This window comes from Bos grunniens, chromosome 6 (assembly GCF_055505025.1).
Source record: "Bos grunniens cultivar Pamir isolate PY7600 chromosome 6, Bosgru_T2T1.0, whole genome shotgun sequence".
Lineage (NCBI taxonomy): Eukaryota > Metazoa > Chordata > Mammalia > Artiodactyla > Bovidae > Bos > Bos grunniens.
This window is the reverse complement of record NC_141170.1, coordinates 97,025,816-97,045,659: the sequence shown is the minus strand read 5'-3', so window position 1 is coordinate 97,045,659 and position 19,844 is coordinate 97,025,816. Positions and strand designations below refer to the sequence as shown.

The 19,844-nt window shown below is 38.4% G+C and overlaps 1 protein-coding gene across 1 annotated transcript in view; it reads left to right on the top strand.

Annotated features, from left to right (window-relative positions):
* The window catches only part of TACR3 (tachykinin receptor 3), an 86,865-nt gene extending 67,818 nt beyond the window's left edge, over positions 1–19,047 (top strand). The window contains exons 4-5 of the mRNA XM_086407800.1: positions 16,496–16,692; positions 18,320–19,047. Of these exons, the coding sequence (XP_086263926.1) occupies positions 16,496–16,692; positions 18,320–18,632 (510 nt within the window). The 3' untranslated portion in view covers positions 18,633–19,047. The remainder of the gene's footprint in view (positions 1–16,495; positions 16,693–18,319) is intronic.
* Positions 19,048–19,844: the final 797 nt, after the last annotated feature.

The window sequence follows — 19,844 nt, the reverse complement described above, 5'->3', positions numbered from 1 at the left end:
TATATTCATTCCTATACTCATTCATTTCCATGACATTAAATATCATCTGTAGATCACTGACTCTGATGTGTCTATTCCAAGTCAGTTCTTCCTCCATTAGCTCTAAGTTTATACAATAATCAGCTGCGTAATTGATGTCCTTGCTTTTGTTATTTCTGAGCTATTTTTAAATTATAGTATACAAAACTGATCTTTGAGTTTGTCTTCATATCTGGCATAAAGGAGAGTCTTCCTCCAGTCATCCAAATATTAGTACTTGTTACTTCCATTTACCCAGATGTTAAATTCTGCAAAGAGTCATCCTTGAAACTTCCCTATCCCTCTCACTGTCACCTAATGCATCACTAAATCCTATTGATTCTCCTCCCTAAAAATACCTCCCATCTCTGTACTTCTCTCTACTTCCACTGAAACTCTCCAAGATACTATCACTACAACAGCCACTAGGTCCACTAGAGCAGCCTTTCCAACATTTCCCCAGATCTCCACCTGTTCTCTTCAGATTTATTCTCTATTCAGCATCCAAGAATTTTTATTGAGATGTAATTTATAATATAACATTATATTAGTTTCAGGTGTACAACATAAAATTCAATATTTGTATATATCACTATATGATACCACAATAAGTCCATTGGTACATATAATTTTTTCTTTTTATGGGAATCTCAAAGATCCTACTCTCCTAGCAGTTTTTAAATATTCAATACAGTATTATTAACAGTAGTCATCATGCTGTGAAAAATGATGTTTTAAAATTCTAAATCAACTCTTGCAATCTGCTTAGCTTTATAGTGGTTCCCCAATATATCTAAGAAAAATAGATTTAAAAAATAGCGAACTCCAAAAACAATTTATGGGGTCCTGCAGAATCTTGCAAATCTTACTATTTATTCTCATTCTAATCCTATGCAGCTGCATTATTCCCATAGTATGTTCCAATGATGCTTGCTTTCAGCTGCCCTTTCCTTCATTCACACTGTTATCAGGACATAGACACTTGATACTTCTCTCTGCACATCTTCTGGATTCCAGATGAAATATTACTTCTTCAAATAGAGTTTCCATTGTATTCTATAACCTAGACATTCTTTTTCTCTATAGAATTCATCATAATTTGTAGTTTTATACATATATGTCTATTTATTATTTAATAATTACCTCTTTAGTATAGTTTGCAATTGTGCAGTAGTTTGAGCATTCTTTGGCATTGCCTTTCTTTGGGATTGGAATGAAAACTGACCTTTTCCAGTCCTGTGGTCACTGCTGAGTTTTCCAAATTTGCTGGCATATTGAGTGCAGCACTTTCACAATATCATCTTTTAGGATTTGGAATAGTTCAACTGGAATTCTATCACCTCCACTAGCTTTGTTCATAGTGATGCTTTCTAAGGCCCACTTGACTTCACATTCCAGGATGTCTGGCTCTAGGTCAATGATCACACCATCGTGATTATCTGGGTTGTGAAGATCTTTTTTGTACAGTTCTTCTGTATATTCTTGCCACCTCTTCCTAATATCTTCAGCTCATGGGAAATAGATGGGGAAACAGTGGAAACAGTGTCAGACTTTATTTTGGGGGGCTCCAAAATCACTACAGATGGTGACTGCAGCCATGAAATTAAAAGACGCTTACTCCTTGGAAGGAAAGTTATGACCAACCTAGATAGCATGTTCAAAAGCAGAGACATTACTTTGCCAACAAAGGCTCGTCTAGTCAAGGCTATGGTTTTTCCTGTGGTCATGTATGGATGTGAGAGTTGGACTGTGAAGAAGGCTGAGTGCCGAAGAATTGATGCTTTTGAACTGTGGTGTTGGAGAAGACTCTTGAGAGTCCCTTGGACTGCAAGGAGATCCAACCAGTCCTTTCTGAAGGAGATCAGCCCTGGGATTTCTTTGGAAGGAACGATGCTAAAGCTGAAACTCCAGTACTTTGGCCACCTCATGCAAAGAGTTGACTCATTGGAAAAGACTCTGATGCTGGGAGGGATTGGGGGCAGGAGGAGAAGGGGACGACAGAGGATGAGATGGCTGGATGGCATCACTGACTCGATGGACGTGAGTCTGAGTGAACTCCGGGAGTTGGTGATGGACAGGGAGGCCTGGTGTGCTGCAATTCATGGGGTCGCAAAGAGTCGGACACAACTGAGCGACTGATCTGATCTGATCTGATCCGTTAGGTCCATACCATTTCTATCCTTTATCGAGCCCATCTTTGCATGAAATGTTCCCTTGGTATCTCTGATTTTCTTGAAGAGATCTCTAGTCTTTCCCATTCTGTTGTTTTCCTCTATTTATTTGCATTGATCACTGAGGAAGGTTTTCTTATCTCTCCTTGCTATTCTTTGGAACTCTGCATTCAGATGGGTATATCTTTCCTTTTCTCCTTTGCTTTTTGCTTCTCTTCTTTTCACAGCTATCTGTAAGACCTCCCCAGACAGCCATTTTGCTTTTTTGCATTTCTCTTTCTTGGGGATGGTCTTGATCCCTGTCTCCTGTACAATGTCATGAACCTCCATCCATAGTTCATCAGGCACTCTATCAGATCTAGTCCCTTAAATCTATTTATCACTTCCCCTGTATAATCATAAGGCATTTGATTTAGGTCATACCTGAATGATCTAGTGGTTTTCCCTACTTTCTTCAATTTAAGTCTGAATTTGGCAATAAGGAGTTCATGGTCTGAGCCACAGTCAACTCCTGGTCTTGTTTTTGCTGACTGTATAGAGCTTCTCCATCTTTGGCTGCAAAGAATATACTCAATCTGATTTTGGTGTTGACCATCTGGCGATGTCCATGTGTAGAGTCTTCTCTTGTGTTGTTGGAAGAGGGTGTTTGCTATGACTGGTGCGTTCTCTTGGCAAAACTCTATTAGCCTTTGCCCTGCTTCATTCTGTACTCCAAGGCCAGATTTGCCTGTTACTCCAGGTGTTTCTCGAATTCCTATTTTTGCATTCCAGGCCCCTATAATGAAAAAGACATCTTTTTTGCATATTAGTTCTAAAAGGTCTTGTAGGACTTCATAGAACCGTTCAACTTCAGCTTCTTCAGTGTTACTGGTTGGGGCATAGACTTGGATTACTGTGGTATTGAATGGTTTGCCTTGGAAATGAACAGAGATCATTCTGTCGTTTTTGAGATTGCATCCAAGTACTGCATTTTGGACTCTTTTGTTGACCATGATGGCTACTCCATTTCTTCTAAGGTATTCCTGCCCACAGTAGTAGATACAATGGTCATCTAAGTTAAATTCACCCATTCCAGTCCATTTTAGTTTGCTGATTCCTAGAATGTCGATGTTCACTCTTGCCATCTCCTTTTCAACCACTTCCAATTTGCCTTGATTCATGGACCTAACATTCCAGGTTCCTATGCAATATTGCTCTTTACAGCATTGGACCTTGCTTCTATCACCAGTCACATCCACAGCTGGGTATTGTTTTTGCTTTGGCTCCATCCCTTCATTCTTTCTGGAGTTATTTTTCCACTGATCTCCAGTAGCATATTGGGCACCTACTGACCTGGGGAGTTCCTCTTTCAGTATCCTATCATTTTGCCTTTTCATACTGTTCATGGGGTTCTCAAGGCAAGAATACTGAAGTGGTTTGCCATTCCCTTCTCCAGTGGACCACATTCTGTCAGACCTCTCCACCATGACCCGTTCGTCTTGGGTAGCCCCACATGGCTTGGCTTAGTTTCACTGAGTTAGACAAGGCTGTGGTCCATATGATCAGATTGGCTAGTTTTCTGTGATTATGGTTTTAGTGTGTCTGCCCTCTGATGCCCTCTTGCAACACCTACCATCTTACTTGGATTTCTCTTACCTTGGACGTGTGTCTCTTCACGGCTGCTCCAGCAAAGCGCAGCTGCTGCTCCTTACCTTGGAGGAGTCACCACCCCTCCTGACCTAAATGTGAAGTAGCTCCTCTCAGCCCTCCTGCGCCATATCAGCCACCACTCCTGGGGCGTGGGGTAGCTCCTCTCAGCCACCCCTGCACCTTCCCAGCCTGGCAGTCTGGGTCACCACCCCTGATTCTGGGCATGGGGTAGGTCCTCTCGGCCATGCTTCCTACATGCTCCGCCATTCCAATCCCAAAGAAAGGCAATGCCAAAGAATGCTCAAACTACCGCACAATTGCACTCATTTCACATGCTCGTAAAGTAATGCTCAAAATTCTCCAAGCCAGGCTTCAGCAATATGTGAACCGTGAACTTCCAGATGTTCAATCTGGTTTTAGAAAAGGCAGAGGAACCAGAAATCAAATTGCCAACATCCTCTGGATCATGGAAAAAGCAAGAGAGTTCCAGAAAAAACATCTATTTCTGTTTTATTGACTATGCCAAAGCCTTTGACTGTGTGGATCACAATAAACTGTGGAAAATTCTGAAAGAGATGGGAATACCAGACCACCTGTACTGTCTCTTGAGAAACCATATGCAGGTCAGGAAGCAACAGTTAGAACTGGACATGGAACAACAGACTGGTTCCAAATAGGAAAAGGAGTGTGTCAAGGCTGTATATTGTCACCCTGGTTGTTTAACTTATATCCAGAGTACATCTTGAGAAACACTGGGCTGGAGGAAGCATAAGATGGAATTAAGATTGCCGGGAGAAATATTAATAACGTCAGATATGCAGATGATACCACCCTTATGGAAGAAAGTGAAGAGGAACTAAAAAGCTTCTTGATGAAAGTGAAAATGAAGAGTGAAAAAGTTGGCTTAAAGCTCAACATTCAGAAAATGAAGATCATGGCATCTGGTCCCATCACTTCATGGGAAATAAATGTGGAAACAATGGAAACAGTGTCAGACTTTATTTTGGGGGGTTCCAAAATAACTGCAGGTGGTGATTGCAGCCATGAAATTGACGTTTACTCCTTGGAAGGAAAGTTATGACCAACCTAGATATCATATTCAAAAGCAGAGACATTACTTTGACAACAAAGGTCCATCTAGTCAAGGCTATGGTTTTTCCAGTGGTCATGTATGGATGTGAGAGTTGGACTGTGAAGAAAGCTGAGAACTGAAGAATTGATGCTTTTGAACTGTGGTGTTGGAGAAGACTCTTGAGAGTCCCTTGGACTGCAAGGAGATCCAACCAGTCCATCCTAAAGGAGATCAGTCCTGGGTGTTCATTGGAAGGACTGATGCTGAAGCTGAAACTCCAATACTTTGGCCACCTCATGCGAAGAGTTGACTCATTGGAAAAGACTCTGATGCTGGGAGGGATTGGGGGCAGGAGGAGAAGGGGACGACAGAGGATGAGATGACTGGATGGCATCGCCAACTTGATGGACATGAGTTTGGGTAAACTCTGGGAGTTGGTGATGGAAGGGAGGCCTGGCGTGCTGCGATTCATGGGGTCACAAAGAGTCGGACACGACTGAGCAACTGAACTGAACTTAGTATAATGTAAGTGTTGTGAAAATAGAAAATATATTTTCTTTTTAATTTAGCACTGTATCTCTAGAGCGTAGGGCCTAGGTTTCTCTAGAAAAAATGGCATTATTGTAGAACAATTTTAATTTAAGGATATAATTGATTAAGTAAACAAAGATAACTGAACTTCTTTCTTAAGGTTCTACCTTTACATGGTTCATATAACTGTTCTTTCCAAACGTCCAGCTAAATATCAAGACCAAGGGCAATAACAATTATTTTAATTAGGTTTAAAACATTTGAAATAATTTTTGCTTTTAAGTTTACTTAAATACTATTTTTGAATTCTTATTATGTGCATGATAGGGCAAAACACTGGTAAGAAAAAGATAAATGATATTTCTTGCAATCAAAATTTTCATAACATGGATGGTAAAGTTAAGATATCCTCAATCAAAAGGTATTTATTGAATGTCAAGTACTATGTTAAGTTTTGGAGACACAAAGATTAATAATGTACGTGCCCATATCCAGAGAGAAGGAAATAGAAACAGGCTTGACTATAATATGTATCTGTGTTATAAGATATAATATGCTAGGATTAACTGCATGTATGTGTGCTAAGTCACTTCAGTTGTGTTCAACTCTTTGCAACCCTATGGACTGTAGCCCACCAGGCTCCTCTGTCCATGGGATTCTCCAGATAAGAATATTGGAGTGGGCTGCCATGTCCTCTCAAGGGATCTTCCTGACCCAGGGATCGAACCTGCCTCTCTTACACCTCCTGCATTGGCAGACAGGTTCTTTACCACTAGTGCCACCTGGGAAGCTCACTAGGTCTAATTAGGAAGTATCTAAACCCTACCTGCATGAAGAAATATGAGGGAAGCTACTCCAAGAGTGAGCTTGAGGTACTACTCTCCCAAAGGTTCGGTAGAAATTTTTACAGGGAAAGAAACTGGATTGGGACTTTCCAGGGGTAAGCATGTACAAATCATGCAGATTTGTTTCAAGGTAACTACAAATAAGGACAGCATCATTTACAAATCATATTTTTTAGTGTGTCATATACTGTAGAGAAAAAATTAATTTTCAGTGACTGATCATATTTTCTACAGAAATACAGAAAAGAGTAATCTCAAATATTCCAGATCTATGCCATTTCACAAAAACAAAGTATGCACACCTTCAAGATAAAAAGTCAACTGCAAAAGACACTGGCTGGCTCAACATTTTGGACCACAATATATTAATAATAACATATTAATAATATATTTTAAAGGACAAGCTATGTCAACACATAGCAAGACATGAAATCTGTTTTTGTTTTTTTTTTTTTTTTTTTGCAAATGATATCAGCCTAGTCCTTTTTCTGGCCAGGCCCATTCTCAAGAAAACAGATCTCTCCTTGCAACTTCTAGAACACAGAAAGATGAGGTGACCTGGCAGTTGATTTCAGTTCTTTCCTCTCTTAAACCCTCTTCCATAGAAGGGTAATTGAGGCAGAAATTTTCTTGAGTCTCTCCCCTTCTGTTTGTCAAAAGATCCTAAACCTTTACTGGAGCAGGAAATGGCAACCCACTGCAGTATTCTTGGGAAATTCAATGGATAGAGAAGCACTGCAGTCTACAGTCCATGGGGCCTCAAAGAATTGGACAGACCGAGCACACACACACTTTTAATTTCATAACATTTTTGTGTTATTTGCTGGATGTATGCCTTTAAAGTAAACCACATTTTAAACCATATTTTAACATTCTTCCCTATTCTACCATAAAAGAAGCCTCAAAAACATGACTTGGCCCCAATATTCATAATAGGTGACAATTTGTTTTTTGTTAATCCCTGTTGAAATTGATCTTGCTTAATTGAATAGCTGAAATATTGGCAAATAGATCTACTTCTATTGTTTTATAAACCATAGAATTTTTTATGGCTATTTTCTATTTTGATTATTTTCCTCTAAATACTAACAAGCCAGATCTGCTCCTTCAGAAGAGAATATCTAAGTGTATAACAAAGAAGGCTTTTGCCTTAAACAAAGGAATCACTCTTCAGTCTAAGCTCAAGTGACAGATTCAATTGGATTTTTGATTTGTATAACAACCACGAAAAACCCATCACCTTGCCCAGCAAGTAAGCTTTCTGTGTGCTTGTCATTTCTGTTGCAAAGGAATTATCATGGAAAACAGCGCTTGTGAGGAAGGCCATATATAACCTAAGAGAGGCTCAACTGATGGAAATAAAGATCCTGATCTGTCCTTTACTTCCCTGAAAGCAATTCTCAGGCAATCAGAATCTCTCTGGAAATCTCTATTTTCACTGGGAAAATGTATAGTATTTTGCCTCCTACTTTGCTGGAATGAAGCCATACATATTAAACTGTCCTCAGCATTTCAAACATAATATTAATCTGCTCAGGTTGCCATAACAAAATAACATAGACTGCTATTTAAACAACAGAAATATTTTCTCACAATTCAGGGGCTAGAAGTATAAGTTCAAGTGTCATCAAGAGTGGTTTTTCTAAGACTTGTCAGCCATGTTTGAAGATGGCTGCAAACCTCTGTCTTTACATGGTCTTCATTCTGTGTGTCTGTGTTCTAATTGTCTTTTCCTTTTAGAACACCAGTTATATCGGTTTAAGTCCTGCCCTAATGACCTTATTTTAACTTAATTATCTCTTTAAAGAAGACCTGTCTCCACATACAGTCACATGCTGAGGTACTGAGGATTAGGACTTCAACATATGAATTTGGGGGAGTGACATCCGAAAGATGGCCAAATAAGATGTCCCTCATCATACCCCCCTCAACAACAACAATTGGAAATCTATCCATAAACAATAGTGCCTTTCTGGTAGCTGGGGGATCCAGGTAGGAGACTAAAACCACAGTGCGGTACAAGAATGAGCAGAATCACTTTGAGAAGTTAGACCTACACCCTGGAGGATGGCTTACCTACCATGGTCCCAGCTATAGACCCAGAAACAACTCCACACCTCAGAGGACTTGGCCACATCCCCATCTGGCTTTGGTTCTGTCACCAGCACCAAACCTGGGAAGAGTCTTGCCCACTGGGAGTCAGATAATAAACATACAGACCTCGCACCCTGTTCACTCCATGAACCCTGGAGTGGCCCTTAGCTGTGAACCAGGAGTCCCTCGAAAAAACTGACTTAGATGGTCACCCATGGATCAGAGAACCTTTGTGGAAGTCCGGGATTCCAATAGAGAAGTTGCAGTACAAAAAAAAAAAAAATCTGAGATTGGATGTCCTGGAAAGAGTAAGAGGAACAAACTGACTTTGTACACATCACATCCTTCCCATGGCAAGGCAACTTGGTACCAAGAGGGTCTTCTGAGCTGTGATTTCTCCCTGAGGGAGGGGGTGGTGGTGATAAGAGGATGTCAGGGATGAGTTCTCAGCTTTCTCAGATGTGCGGAGCCCTGCCAAAGAGCCCATCTCTGTCTCCCTCTATCCAGAGGACTGTGGAGATCTGCACAACTAGGGGATGGAGAGAGCTGGGAGAGAAGTAGGCAGGGCTCCAAACCGAACATGTCAAAGCCATTCAGATCCTACTAACCCATCATGGATCCCATCAGGAAGCCAGTTCACAAGCCACTGGGGATGCCTCATAGATGTTACACCAGAGTAGATATTAAATGTTCTCAACAAGCACACACACACACATACACACATATACACACAAGTAACTGTGTGAGGTGACACAATATGTACATGCATCAAATCATCACGCTGTACAATTTAACTTGCATAATGTTATGAGCTAATTATATCTCAATAAATCTAGAAAAAATTTAATAAATTAAAGGATAAGTAAACTTTAAAAATGTGGGGGTGGGGACATAATTCAGTCCCTAGTAAGCCTCTATAAGTTCTATCTCTAGCCATGATCCCATAACATCAGTCTTTATCCCTCTTGCCTTAATTTACTTTATTCTCTAATGTCTTCTTGCCTTCCTTTATGTGACATTCCCTTTTGTTTTGGCTTCAGAACATCATTAACCTGAAATTAATAATACTTTAAAAGGCTGTTTCCATTGGAAAACTAAAATTACATTAAAAGTGAAACAACCAATGAAATGTAAAGAAGTGGAATCTAAACACAATACCACACATACACACAAACATACACACACACAGAGAAGCATTTTACACATTTGCATGCATATACATACATGGTTTTTTGTTTGGCCTCAACATAATTCCATACAATCATTGCTCTAAGCTAATGTTAACTGGATAGTCACGTAGCTGGATTTGGCAACAGTGTCAAATTTCTTGGATGACACTAACACAATATTCTCATTTAATTCTGAAATTATTGAGAAAATTCAACTCATCTTCTGGACTACCCTCAACTTTTTTCACAAGTGTTACTACTTAGTTTTATTTTCTCACTTGGGATTGACATTTTAAAATGTGTTCTTTGAAATCACAGAAAAGCCCACCTAAATAATCCAAGATGCAGTACTTTATATTTTGATGTTTGTCATTAATTTTTTCCGTATATTATTCTTGAGAATATTATAATTTGCTAATATGAAGCTAGAATAAGCAAGCATGTAATTTTGACCTAAAGAGATACATTTGTAATTTAAGAACATTTGTGCAGGCAAAAGTTACAGAGAAGTAGTAGGGTATAGTCATGGGATGGTTCTTTAAAACATGCTCTGAGATTTTAATCAAAACAGGATGTTTCTTCTCACTACAGGTTGACCATTTCCAATCTAGACATTTACAAAGAATAAATTCTGCCTTGAAGAGTATAATTCCCAGATTTTTTTAACATTGGCAATATTTCATTTAATCTCCTAGCCTGATCCATTTTTCTTTTACAACTAAAAACCTCAAAATCATCCATCCTGCATTAATTTAATATGATAGATAAGAACAGCTGCAGGCATTCCAGTCTAACCTGCACAAGATATGAAAATCAAAGAATATTTTTCCCTTAGATACATGAATAAAAGGTGCCCAAAGCTTATCCTCACTAACTTTTGATACGCATTCAATCCTGCCTATGTGAGTCAAGTGGATTCTAAACTATTAAAGAGGGGCAGTGTTGTTACAAGAGCTACTTGTCCCACCTCCCTTTTTCTTCTGCTAGTAAGTGCCCCTACCAAGGGCAGGGTGGCCACAAGTGTCCATGTTGCCATGGAAAATAAATCCCATTGCCTCAGAAGCTGGATATGTCTTTCCACTTCAAGAAATACCCACACCAACCCATCTTTGTATCAAGTCACAATAAAATTTGTTAAGACATGGTGAGAGATTTGAGTAATCTCCATCCCAGTCTCTTATCTTGCCTAAAACATATTAAGTCTACCAACTTTCCTGAAGAGCATTTAGAGCCTATCTGAGCTAGTGCCACTCTCTAGCCATGAGACATGGGGGGAACTGAGCAGTTACACATCTATCATTCCTCAAGGTTTGTGCTTCCAAGTGCTCTTTCCCTTGCCTTTTTATGAGGGAGATGATTACAGTTTCATGATTTCAGTATTTCATAAAGCAAAATAATTCTGTCCACCTGAGAGACTACTTTTGCATTTACATCAAACCTGGAGGACTGAGAGTTTGATATCTGAAATCATTTCACAAAATTTTATGAGCAGAGACCCACAGTAATGATTGAAACATTGTATAGCAATAAATAAAATATAGCAGTTGTTTCACTGTAAAAGATCCATTCTCTTAGATTCTTTTAGATTTTTCCTAAAAATCTTCAAATAAGCTTCTAAATGTCTTGCAACAGAATCCTTAAGGCCATGTGTATGTGAATTATAAGTTATCTGATACTGTTTCTACACATGCACTTTAATTTTCCTTCTTTTTGGACTTCTTCTGCATTGATGGTTGGCAGTTACATTAAAAGATTCTGATAGCCTTTGCAGCTCTTCAGCTATTGTTGGAAAACAATTTCATGCAAAGGGAGTTTTCGGTTAATCTGTATAAAAGCAATTTTATGTATATTTGCTGATACTGTATTTAACATAGTAGCTTGAACCATGTTCACACTGTCATAAATAGTTTTTCTTGCTCTTAACATTTATTCAGAATGAAATGCAATGCATTCGTGCATCAAAAATAATATATTGATAATATTACTTGTGCACTCATACACATTACTTGAATTTGTTTGCCTGGAATAGGAAATAACTCATTTTATTATATATATTACATATGATCATCTAAAGTTGGAGGACAAATGATATGAGTAATTCATGATGGAGTAAAATCATGAGCATCACCTAATCAACTATATGTCTTTTAGTTTCTTTCTTTTTTTATTCAGTTTAATTAACTTATTTTTCAAAACTCTGAACACCAATTTTGTGTGCAGTCTAGTCTACATGACTGAAATATGTAAGTAAATAAGACAAGCAGAAAATACTTGCTTTTTTTTTTTTTTTAGTATTCTAGCATAAGGAGACACAAAGTAAAGAATATACATGACATACACTGAAAATAAAGAACAGGCTAAGGGGTTTAGGGAGTGTTGGGAGGACAGATTGCAATTTTGAATAGGCTGGTCATAGAAAAAGTGATAATTGTGCAAAAGTTTGTGGGAGAAGAGGTTGTTAGTCAATGAGAATAATTGGGGCAAGAGGGAAGGGAGGAGCTAGGGAGAGTGGGGAAAACTAGGGACAGGGAGGAGCTAGGGAGAATAATCTTGGACAGGACTTCTGTGCGCCATGTTGGAAGAACAGTATGACGTTCACATACTCAAGAACGAAAAAAAATCAACCAAACCCATGTCATTCAGCCTAATCTCCCCTAATCTACAGGTAACATGCATTGAGTCATTCCTGCTTATAATAAACGATTAAATGGGCTTCCCTGATAGCTCAGTTGGTAAAGAATCTGCCTGCAATGCAGGCGACCCCAGTTCAATTCCTGAGTTAGGAAGATCCGCTGGAGAAGGGATAGGCTACCCACACCAGTATTCTTGGGCTTCCCTTGTGGCTCAGCTGATAAAGAATCTGCTTGCAATATGGGAGACCTGGGTTCAATCCCTGGATTGAATATCCCCTGGAGAAGAGAAAGGCTACCTATTCCAGTATTCTGGCCTGAAGAATTCCATGGACTGTATAGTCCATGGGGTCGCAAAGAGTCTGACAGGACTGAGTGACTTTCATTCTCAAGGTCTCATAAATATTATTTTTTACTTTATTTACACATGTTTGTATTCAGATTTCTAAGTACTTTAATTTATATTTCAATATTTTTCATTATATCATAATCTATTTCAGGATAAGGAATTGGTTCTCTACCCATTATCTTTCTCTATTATGTTTTTTTAGACCCAGTAGACATTCAGTAAGTGTTATTAATTGCAAGCAGAAAAAACAGACTTAAGAGTCTGGGTTTTAAAAAATATAACTTAGATTTCATGAATCACAGTGGTCAAGTCTTTTGGCCTTTGCCTTAGTTTCCTAAAGTCCAACTGAAAACCAGTTAGTAAGTTGTTAGATGTGTGAAGCATTGTATAAATGTAAATTATATTTAAATATGCCCCTTACTTGTATTCTACAAATATATAAATTAAAATGAGAGAGATAAAATGCAGATTCTGAACACAGTTATTCAGAAAAAAAAATGCAATTGAAAAAATAGGAAAAAATAAAAACATTTTACATAATGTAGCTAATGATGACATTTTGTGAGCTACTGATCTGGAAAAGCAAAATGGCTGTCTGAGGAGGCCTTACAAATAGCCGTGAAAAGAAGGGAAGCAAAAAGCAAAGGAGAAAAGGAAAGATATACCCATTTGAATGCAGAGTTCCAAAGACTAGCAAGGAGAGATAAGAAAGCCTTCCTCAGCAATCAATGCAAAGAAATAGAGGAAAACAACAGAATGGGAAAGACCAGAGATCTCTCCAAGAAAATTAGAGGTACCAAGGGAACATTTCATGCAAAGATGGGCTTGATAAAGGACAGAAATGGTATGGACCTAACAGAAGCATATTAGGAAGAGGTGGCAAGAATACACAGAAGAACTGTACAAAAAAGATCTTCATGACCCAGATAATCACGATGGTGTGATCACTCACCTAGAGCCTGACATCTTGGAATGTGAAGTCAAATGGGCCTTAGGAACCATCACTATGAACAAAGCTAGTGGAGGTGATAGAATTCCAGTTGAGCTATTTCAAATCCTGAAAGACGATGCTGTGAAAGTGCTGCACTCAATATGCCAGCACATTTGGAAAACTCAGCAGTGGCCACAGGACTGGAAAAGGTCAGTTTTCATTCCAATCCCAAAGAAAGGCAATGCCAAAGAATGCTCAAACTACCACACAATTGCACTCATCTCACACACTAATAAAGTAATGCTTAAAATTTTCTAAGCCAGGCTTCAGCAATACGTGAACTGCCCACTTCCAGATGTTCAAGCTGTATTTAGAAAAGGCAGAGGAACCAGAGATCAAATTGCCAACATCCGCTGGATCATGGAAAAAGCAAGAGAGTTCCAGAAAAACATCTATTTCTGCTTTATTGACTATGCCAAAGCCTTTGACTGTGTGGATCACAATAAACTGTGGAAAATTCTTCAAGAGATGGGAATACCAGAGCACCTGACCTGCCTCTTGAGAAACCTATATGCAGGTCAGGAAGCAACAGTTAGAACTGGACATGGAACAACAGACTGGTTCCAAATAAGAAAAGGAGTATGTCAAGGCTGTATATTGTCACCCTGCTTATTTAACTTATATGCAGAGTACATCATGAGAAACACTGGGCTGGAGGAAGCACAAGCTGGAGTCAAGATTGCCAGGAGAAATATCAGTAACCTCAGATATGCAGATGACACCACCCTTATGGCAGAAAGTGAAGAAGAACTGATGAGCCTCTTGATGAAAGTGAAAGAGGAGAGTGAAAAATTTGGCTTAAAGCTCAACATTCAGAAAACGAAGATCATGGCATCTGGGCCCATCACTTCATGGCAAATAGATGGGGAAACCGTGGAAACAGTATCAGACTTTATTTTTGGGGGCTCCAAAATCACCACAGATGGTGATTAAAAGATGAAATTAAAAGATGCTTGCTCCTTGGAAGGAAAGTTATGACCAACCTAGACAGCATTTTACAAAGCAGAGACATTACCTTGCCAACAAATGTCCATCTAGTCAAGGCTATGGTTTTTCCAGTGGTCATGTATGGATGTGAGAGTTGGACTGTGAAGAAAGCTGCGCGCCAAAGAAGGGATGCTTTTGAACTGTGGTGTTGGAGAAGACTCTTGAGAGTCCCTTGGACTTCAAGGAGATCTATCCAGTCCGTCCTAAAGGAGATCAGTCCTGGGTGTTCATTGGAAGGACTGATGTTGAAGCTGAAACTCCAATACTTTGGCCACCTGATGGGAAGAGCTGACTCATTGGAAAAGACCCTGACGTTGGGAAAGATTGAGGGCAGAAGGAGAAGGTGACGACAGAGGACGAGATGGCTGAATGGCATCACCGACTCGATGGACATGGGTTTGGGTGGACTCTGGGAGTTGGTGATGGACAGGGAGGCCTGGCATGCTATGGTTCATGGGGTCGCAATGAGTTGGACATGACTGAGCAGCTGAACTGACTGAACTGATCTGGATTTTCAGCTCTGATGGCCAATTTTTATCACCTAATACTAGATACCTAGATGTTACCATGATTAGACCCTTGGGAAAGCTTTGCCTTCCACCCTGACCCATTTCATGCTTTGTCTATTTCTAGAATCCTGTCTCTCATGATTTTTAACCTTGTCAACTTTCATCTGAACCCCACTTGCAATCAAATGATAAACCCAGTACTTAAATAATGTATTTTCATATTTTCAAGATGCTACATAGGTCATTTACATCAGGACTTTCTCTGATTTGTGTTCTAATATGACTATGGGTAAACCTCAAAATTATTTTGTTTAATATGCATTATTTTAAACTTTTTACAAATTCCCAAAAGAAGTATGAACAAATTTACTCAACAGATTGGTTGAGTAAGTGAGAAATATTAAATGAGGTTATTCTAGAATGTTGTTACTAACTTTTCCCTTTCACTTAGAAAGCCAAGCCAAGCCACTTGGCTTTCTATGCACTTAATCACTGTATTGATCACTGTGATCACAGTAATCACTGTGTTGATTACTTTGAGTCTAGCAAATTTTATCCTATTTTATCCTATTTAGAGACATACAAAACATCCTCCCACTCAACTTCCTGTTACAAATTGTATAGTCGTTCCTTATTCATTCATCTTATATCTAATTATCTATCTCTAGCAATATACTAGACACTGTGCTAGATGCTAGGGATATTAAGATAATTAAGAATTCTCTATGCTTTTTAGGAATTTAAAGACTAGTGGAGGAGAGATTGTATTCTACTTTGACAGGAGCTTTCAAACATATTGTAGTTCAAAAGTGTGGAAAGAGGAAATAATCCATGCTTGCCAAAATCACAGAAGTCGATATATAGACCAGGTGTATAAGCCAACTGCCTACTTACAAATTTAAAGTTAGTGATATTTTCTCAGACTAACGTGAATATCCTTTATCACTATCGAGAGAAACCTCTCCCAATATCCAATTACAAAAGAAACCAAATTAACATTCTGAAGGTTTCCCAGTGAGCATGGCATTAAAGTAAAGAAATCTGAATAGTCATGAGCTATACTCAGGCAATAATAAATACGGAGGAACTTGCTCAACCCCTACAGTCTGATACACCCCAACTGTCACTCAACAGTCTGTTTCTCTAGATAGAATGTCTTCAGTCTTTTATAGTGTGGGCTAGCACAGCCAAATCCTAGTTCTTTCTCCTTTCTGCTCCCAGGCTCTTTGTTGTTTTATAAACACTTATTTTCTTCAAGCCAATTAAAATATATTTATATTTGAGTGAGTGCCACCCATTCACGAGGTGACACAAGAATGCTTTCTTGAAACTTAGGTAACTCTCCCGATATTACCTTGCCATTTTTTAACTTATTGACTATTTCTTAGGCAAGCCATATATTTAACTGTATCGGTAGCAAAATATGATTTGCGGTAAGCTATCAGAACTAATATAATGACTTCCATATTTGCCAAAAATGACCTCTTTCTTTCTTTCCAGGTTGTAAAAATGATGATTATTGTTGTGGTGACATTTGCCATCTGCTGGCTGCCTTATCATATTTATTTCATCCTCACTGCAATCTATCAACAACTAAACAGGTGGAAATACATTCAGCAGGTCTATCTGGCTAGCTTTTGGCTGGCAATGAGCTCAACCATGTACAACCCCATCATCTACTGCTGTCTGAATAAGAGGTAAAAACAAGATTACCAAATGCAAGTTCCGTGTCACTTTTGGCTTCACTGAAAGCATATAATATTGTTTAAGCTTCTTGGTAACCAGTTAAAATTCAAAAGGAATGGAAAATTGAAAAATTCACTGAGAGAAGCACAGAGCTAGGTATTTTTCTAGTGAAAAAGTGAAAGTGGAAGTCACTCAGTCATATCTGACTCTTTGCAACCCTGTGGACTACATAGTCCATGGAATTCTCCAGGCCAGAATACTGGAGTGGGTAGCCATTCCCTTTTCCAGGGGATCTTTCCAACCCAGGAATCGAACCCAGGGCTCCTGCATTGCTGGCAGATTCTTTACCAGCTGAGACACCAGGGAAGCCCAACTCCTCCCTATTTAATGAACTATCTCACCTTAACAATTCCCCCCTCAAAACAATGCTCTTGGGGGTTCTAAACGGCTGATTTCTATATAGGCCAAATTCTCTCTTCAAATTCTTCAGAATTTTACTTGTCAAAGAAAAAGAAATGTCCTATTATTAAAGGAGGTGAGGTGAAGGTGTGCTCAAGTCCTCAAAGAAATGAAGACACTTTGTAAAAATGCACAGATGGAGAGATGATGGCATATGTGAGTGGACCCTATTAAGAAGGGTGTTTTGTAAATAGACTTCAAAATAGAAAGTGTCATAAGAGTAACAGAAGCAACACTAAAGAGAAGAATCCCAAACCTCCCTCCAGTATGATGAAGTCAGTGAGTAAGACAGGGTGCAACCTCTGGAAGAGGGGAAGCTAGTTTTTAAGTGAAGTTGGAAAGAAAATGAGAAATATTCACAATTAAATTTAAGACTGGGAAAAAAAAGGTAAACTTTGGTTTCCAGATTAAAAACACCTTAGTTGTAAGGTTAGCACATGGAGGGGGTAGTGTTAAATTTCATAAGGTGAATAATTTCCTTAATAAACCAATATGGTACACAAGTAGAAACGGGACTTCGTGTAAGTAACTACTCAACCTAAATTCTCAGCTCTATTTTAAGTTAGACCTCTACCACACCATTCCTTAAGTTTCTTAAAAATATTATTTAATTCTTACTTTTTTTCACTAATTGCACAAGCCATATATCAATTCAAATAACCCAAAAGCAGAGCATATGTTTTTAATCAACTTCATTTAATGGCTTACAAAGCCAAGGATTTTTCACTTTCATATGCAATTAGATAAAAACATCCAGCTGAGCAATTAATTTTAATATTAAATGAGACTAATTTATAAATGTGTAATTATTACCATAAGAATCTATTTCAAACTATGTCATTTTTCAGGGCGGTACCCAGAAAGCTTAATTCACTTATGCAAATGTATAAAGTTATTGAAGAAACCTACACTGCTTCTTTGGCATATTGATTACTGATACTGCACTTTTACTCTTTGACAACTTGCTTTTGATCAATGAGAAATTAAGATTCAATTCAAACAAAAAGGACTTAGAAAACTAGTACCAATACTGTGGCATAAATTCTAAAAGTTAGACTAGAAAATTAAATATAAAAAATGAGTTGGCTTAATTGCATTAAGCAGAGCTTTCTGTAGAAGTTGAAGGAAATGTCCACTTGAAAATATGACTTTTTCTTCTTGTGGCCTGCTTCTCCTCAGATTTCGAGCAGGCTTCAAGAGAGCATTCCGCTGGTGTCCTTTCATTGAAGTTTCTAGCTATGATGAGCTGGAGCTCAAGACTACCAGGTTTCACCCGACTCGGCAAAGCAGCCTGTACACTGTGACCAGGATGGAGTCCATGACGGTGGTGTTTGACCCCAGTGATGCAGATAACACCAGATCCAGTCGGAAGAAGAGAGTGCCTCCAAGAGACCCAAGCTTCAATGGTTGCTCCCGCCAGAATTCCAAATCTGGCTCCACCACTTCAAGTTTCATAAGCTCACCCTATACTTCTGTGGATGAATATTCTTAAATTCATTTCTTGAGCAGAAAGAGTAGAGTGAGGCCATCAAGGCGTCACCATAGTGTCCACACTCTCCTGATTGTCAGCCCTGTCCTACATAGTCTCTGTAAAAAAGAGGGCAATTTTTAGGCAACTGTGTTTCAACTGAGAAAGGTAGCATTTGAGTTTAGCAAAGACACTATTAAGGTATTTGCCCTCTCAAAAATAAAATGGGCTTTAAATTTATTCTTTGAAAAATTTAGTAATTGTATGTAACAGAAAAATATTTCTGACAAGTATTTGTAAAGAGTTTCATTTTTCTCATTGAAAAATTGCAATATATATTTATGACATTAAGGTGACATATGATTTCCCCAAAAGATTAAAGAACCATAAAAATACAATGATGTGAGTGAATAAAAATAAAATCTATATAAAATGAAAATTTTCATCTATAGCTATTAAAGAAAAAAGTTATATGACTTATTTTACAACTAAAATGATGGGAAATTAACCTCTTAGAGTAAAAATTGATGAAAATCTTCGCTAAAGAGAATTAACTCTGTAGGATAAAAGTTTTTTGAGATTTAAAGATATTCGCCATGAAATATAATTGAAAAAGAAACCTGATCAAATTATTAGGTAGCTGCACACATTATTCTCTTTATTTTTCTGGGAAAGTGTTTTCAAAAGAAAAACATAATCATTTAGTTTTTGACTATTACATATTTTAAAGAGCCAAACTAAGAAATAGTCAAAGATAGAACTTTAAAATGACAAAGCAAATCCCTCAGTTCAGTTCAGTTCAGTCACTCAGTCATGTCCGACTCTTTGCAACCCCATGAACCGCAACACGCCAGGCCTCCCTGTCCATCACCATCTCCCGGAGTTCACTCAAATTCACGTCCATCGAGTTGGTGATGCCATCCAGCCATCTCATCCTCTGTTGTCCCCTTCTCCTCCTGCCCCCAATCCCTCCCAGCATCAGAGTCTTTTCCAATGAGTCAACTCTTCACATGAGGTGGCCAAAGTGCCTCCTTATTTTATTTTTCACAAATATTTGTAGGTTTAAGAAAAAAATAGATTACATAATAGTAAAGAGGCTTTCTAATGAAGAAGGGAAGAATCTCATTTATCTCTGAAACTGACTACCAATTTTTAGGCAAGAATTAAAGATACTAATTTATAGCTATGATAGCAGACAAGAGCATCTATTAGCTCCAAAGGAAAATGTATTTTTCC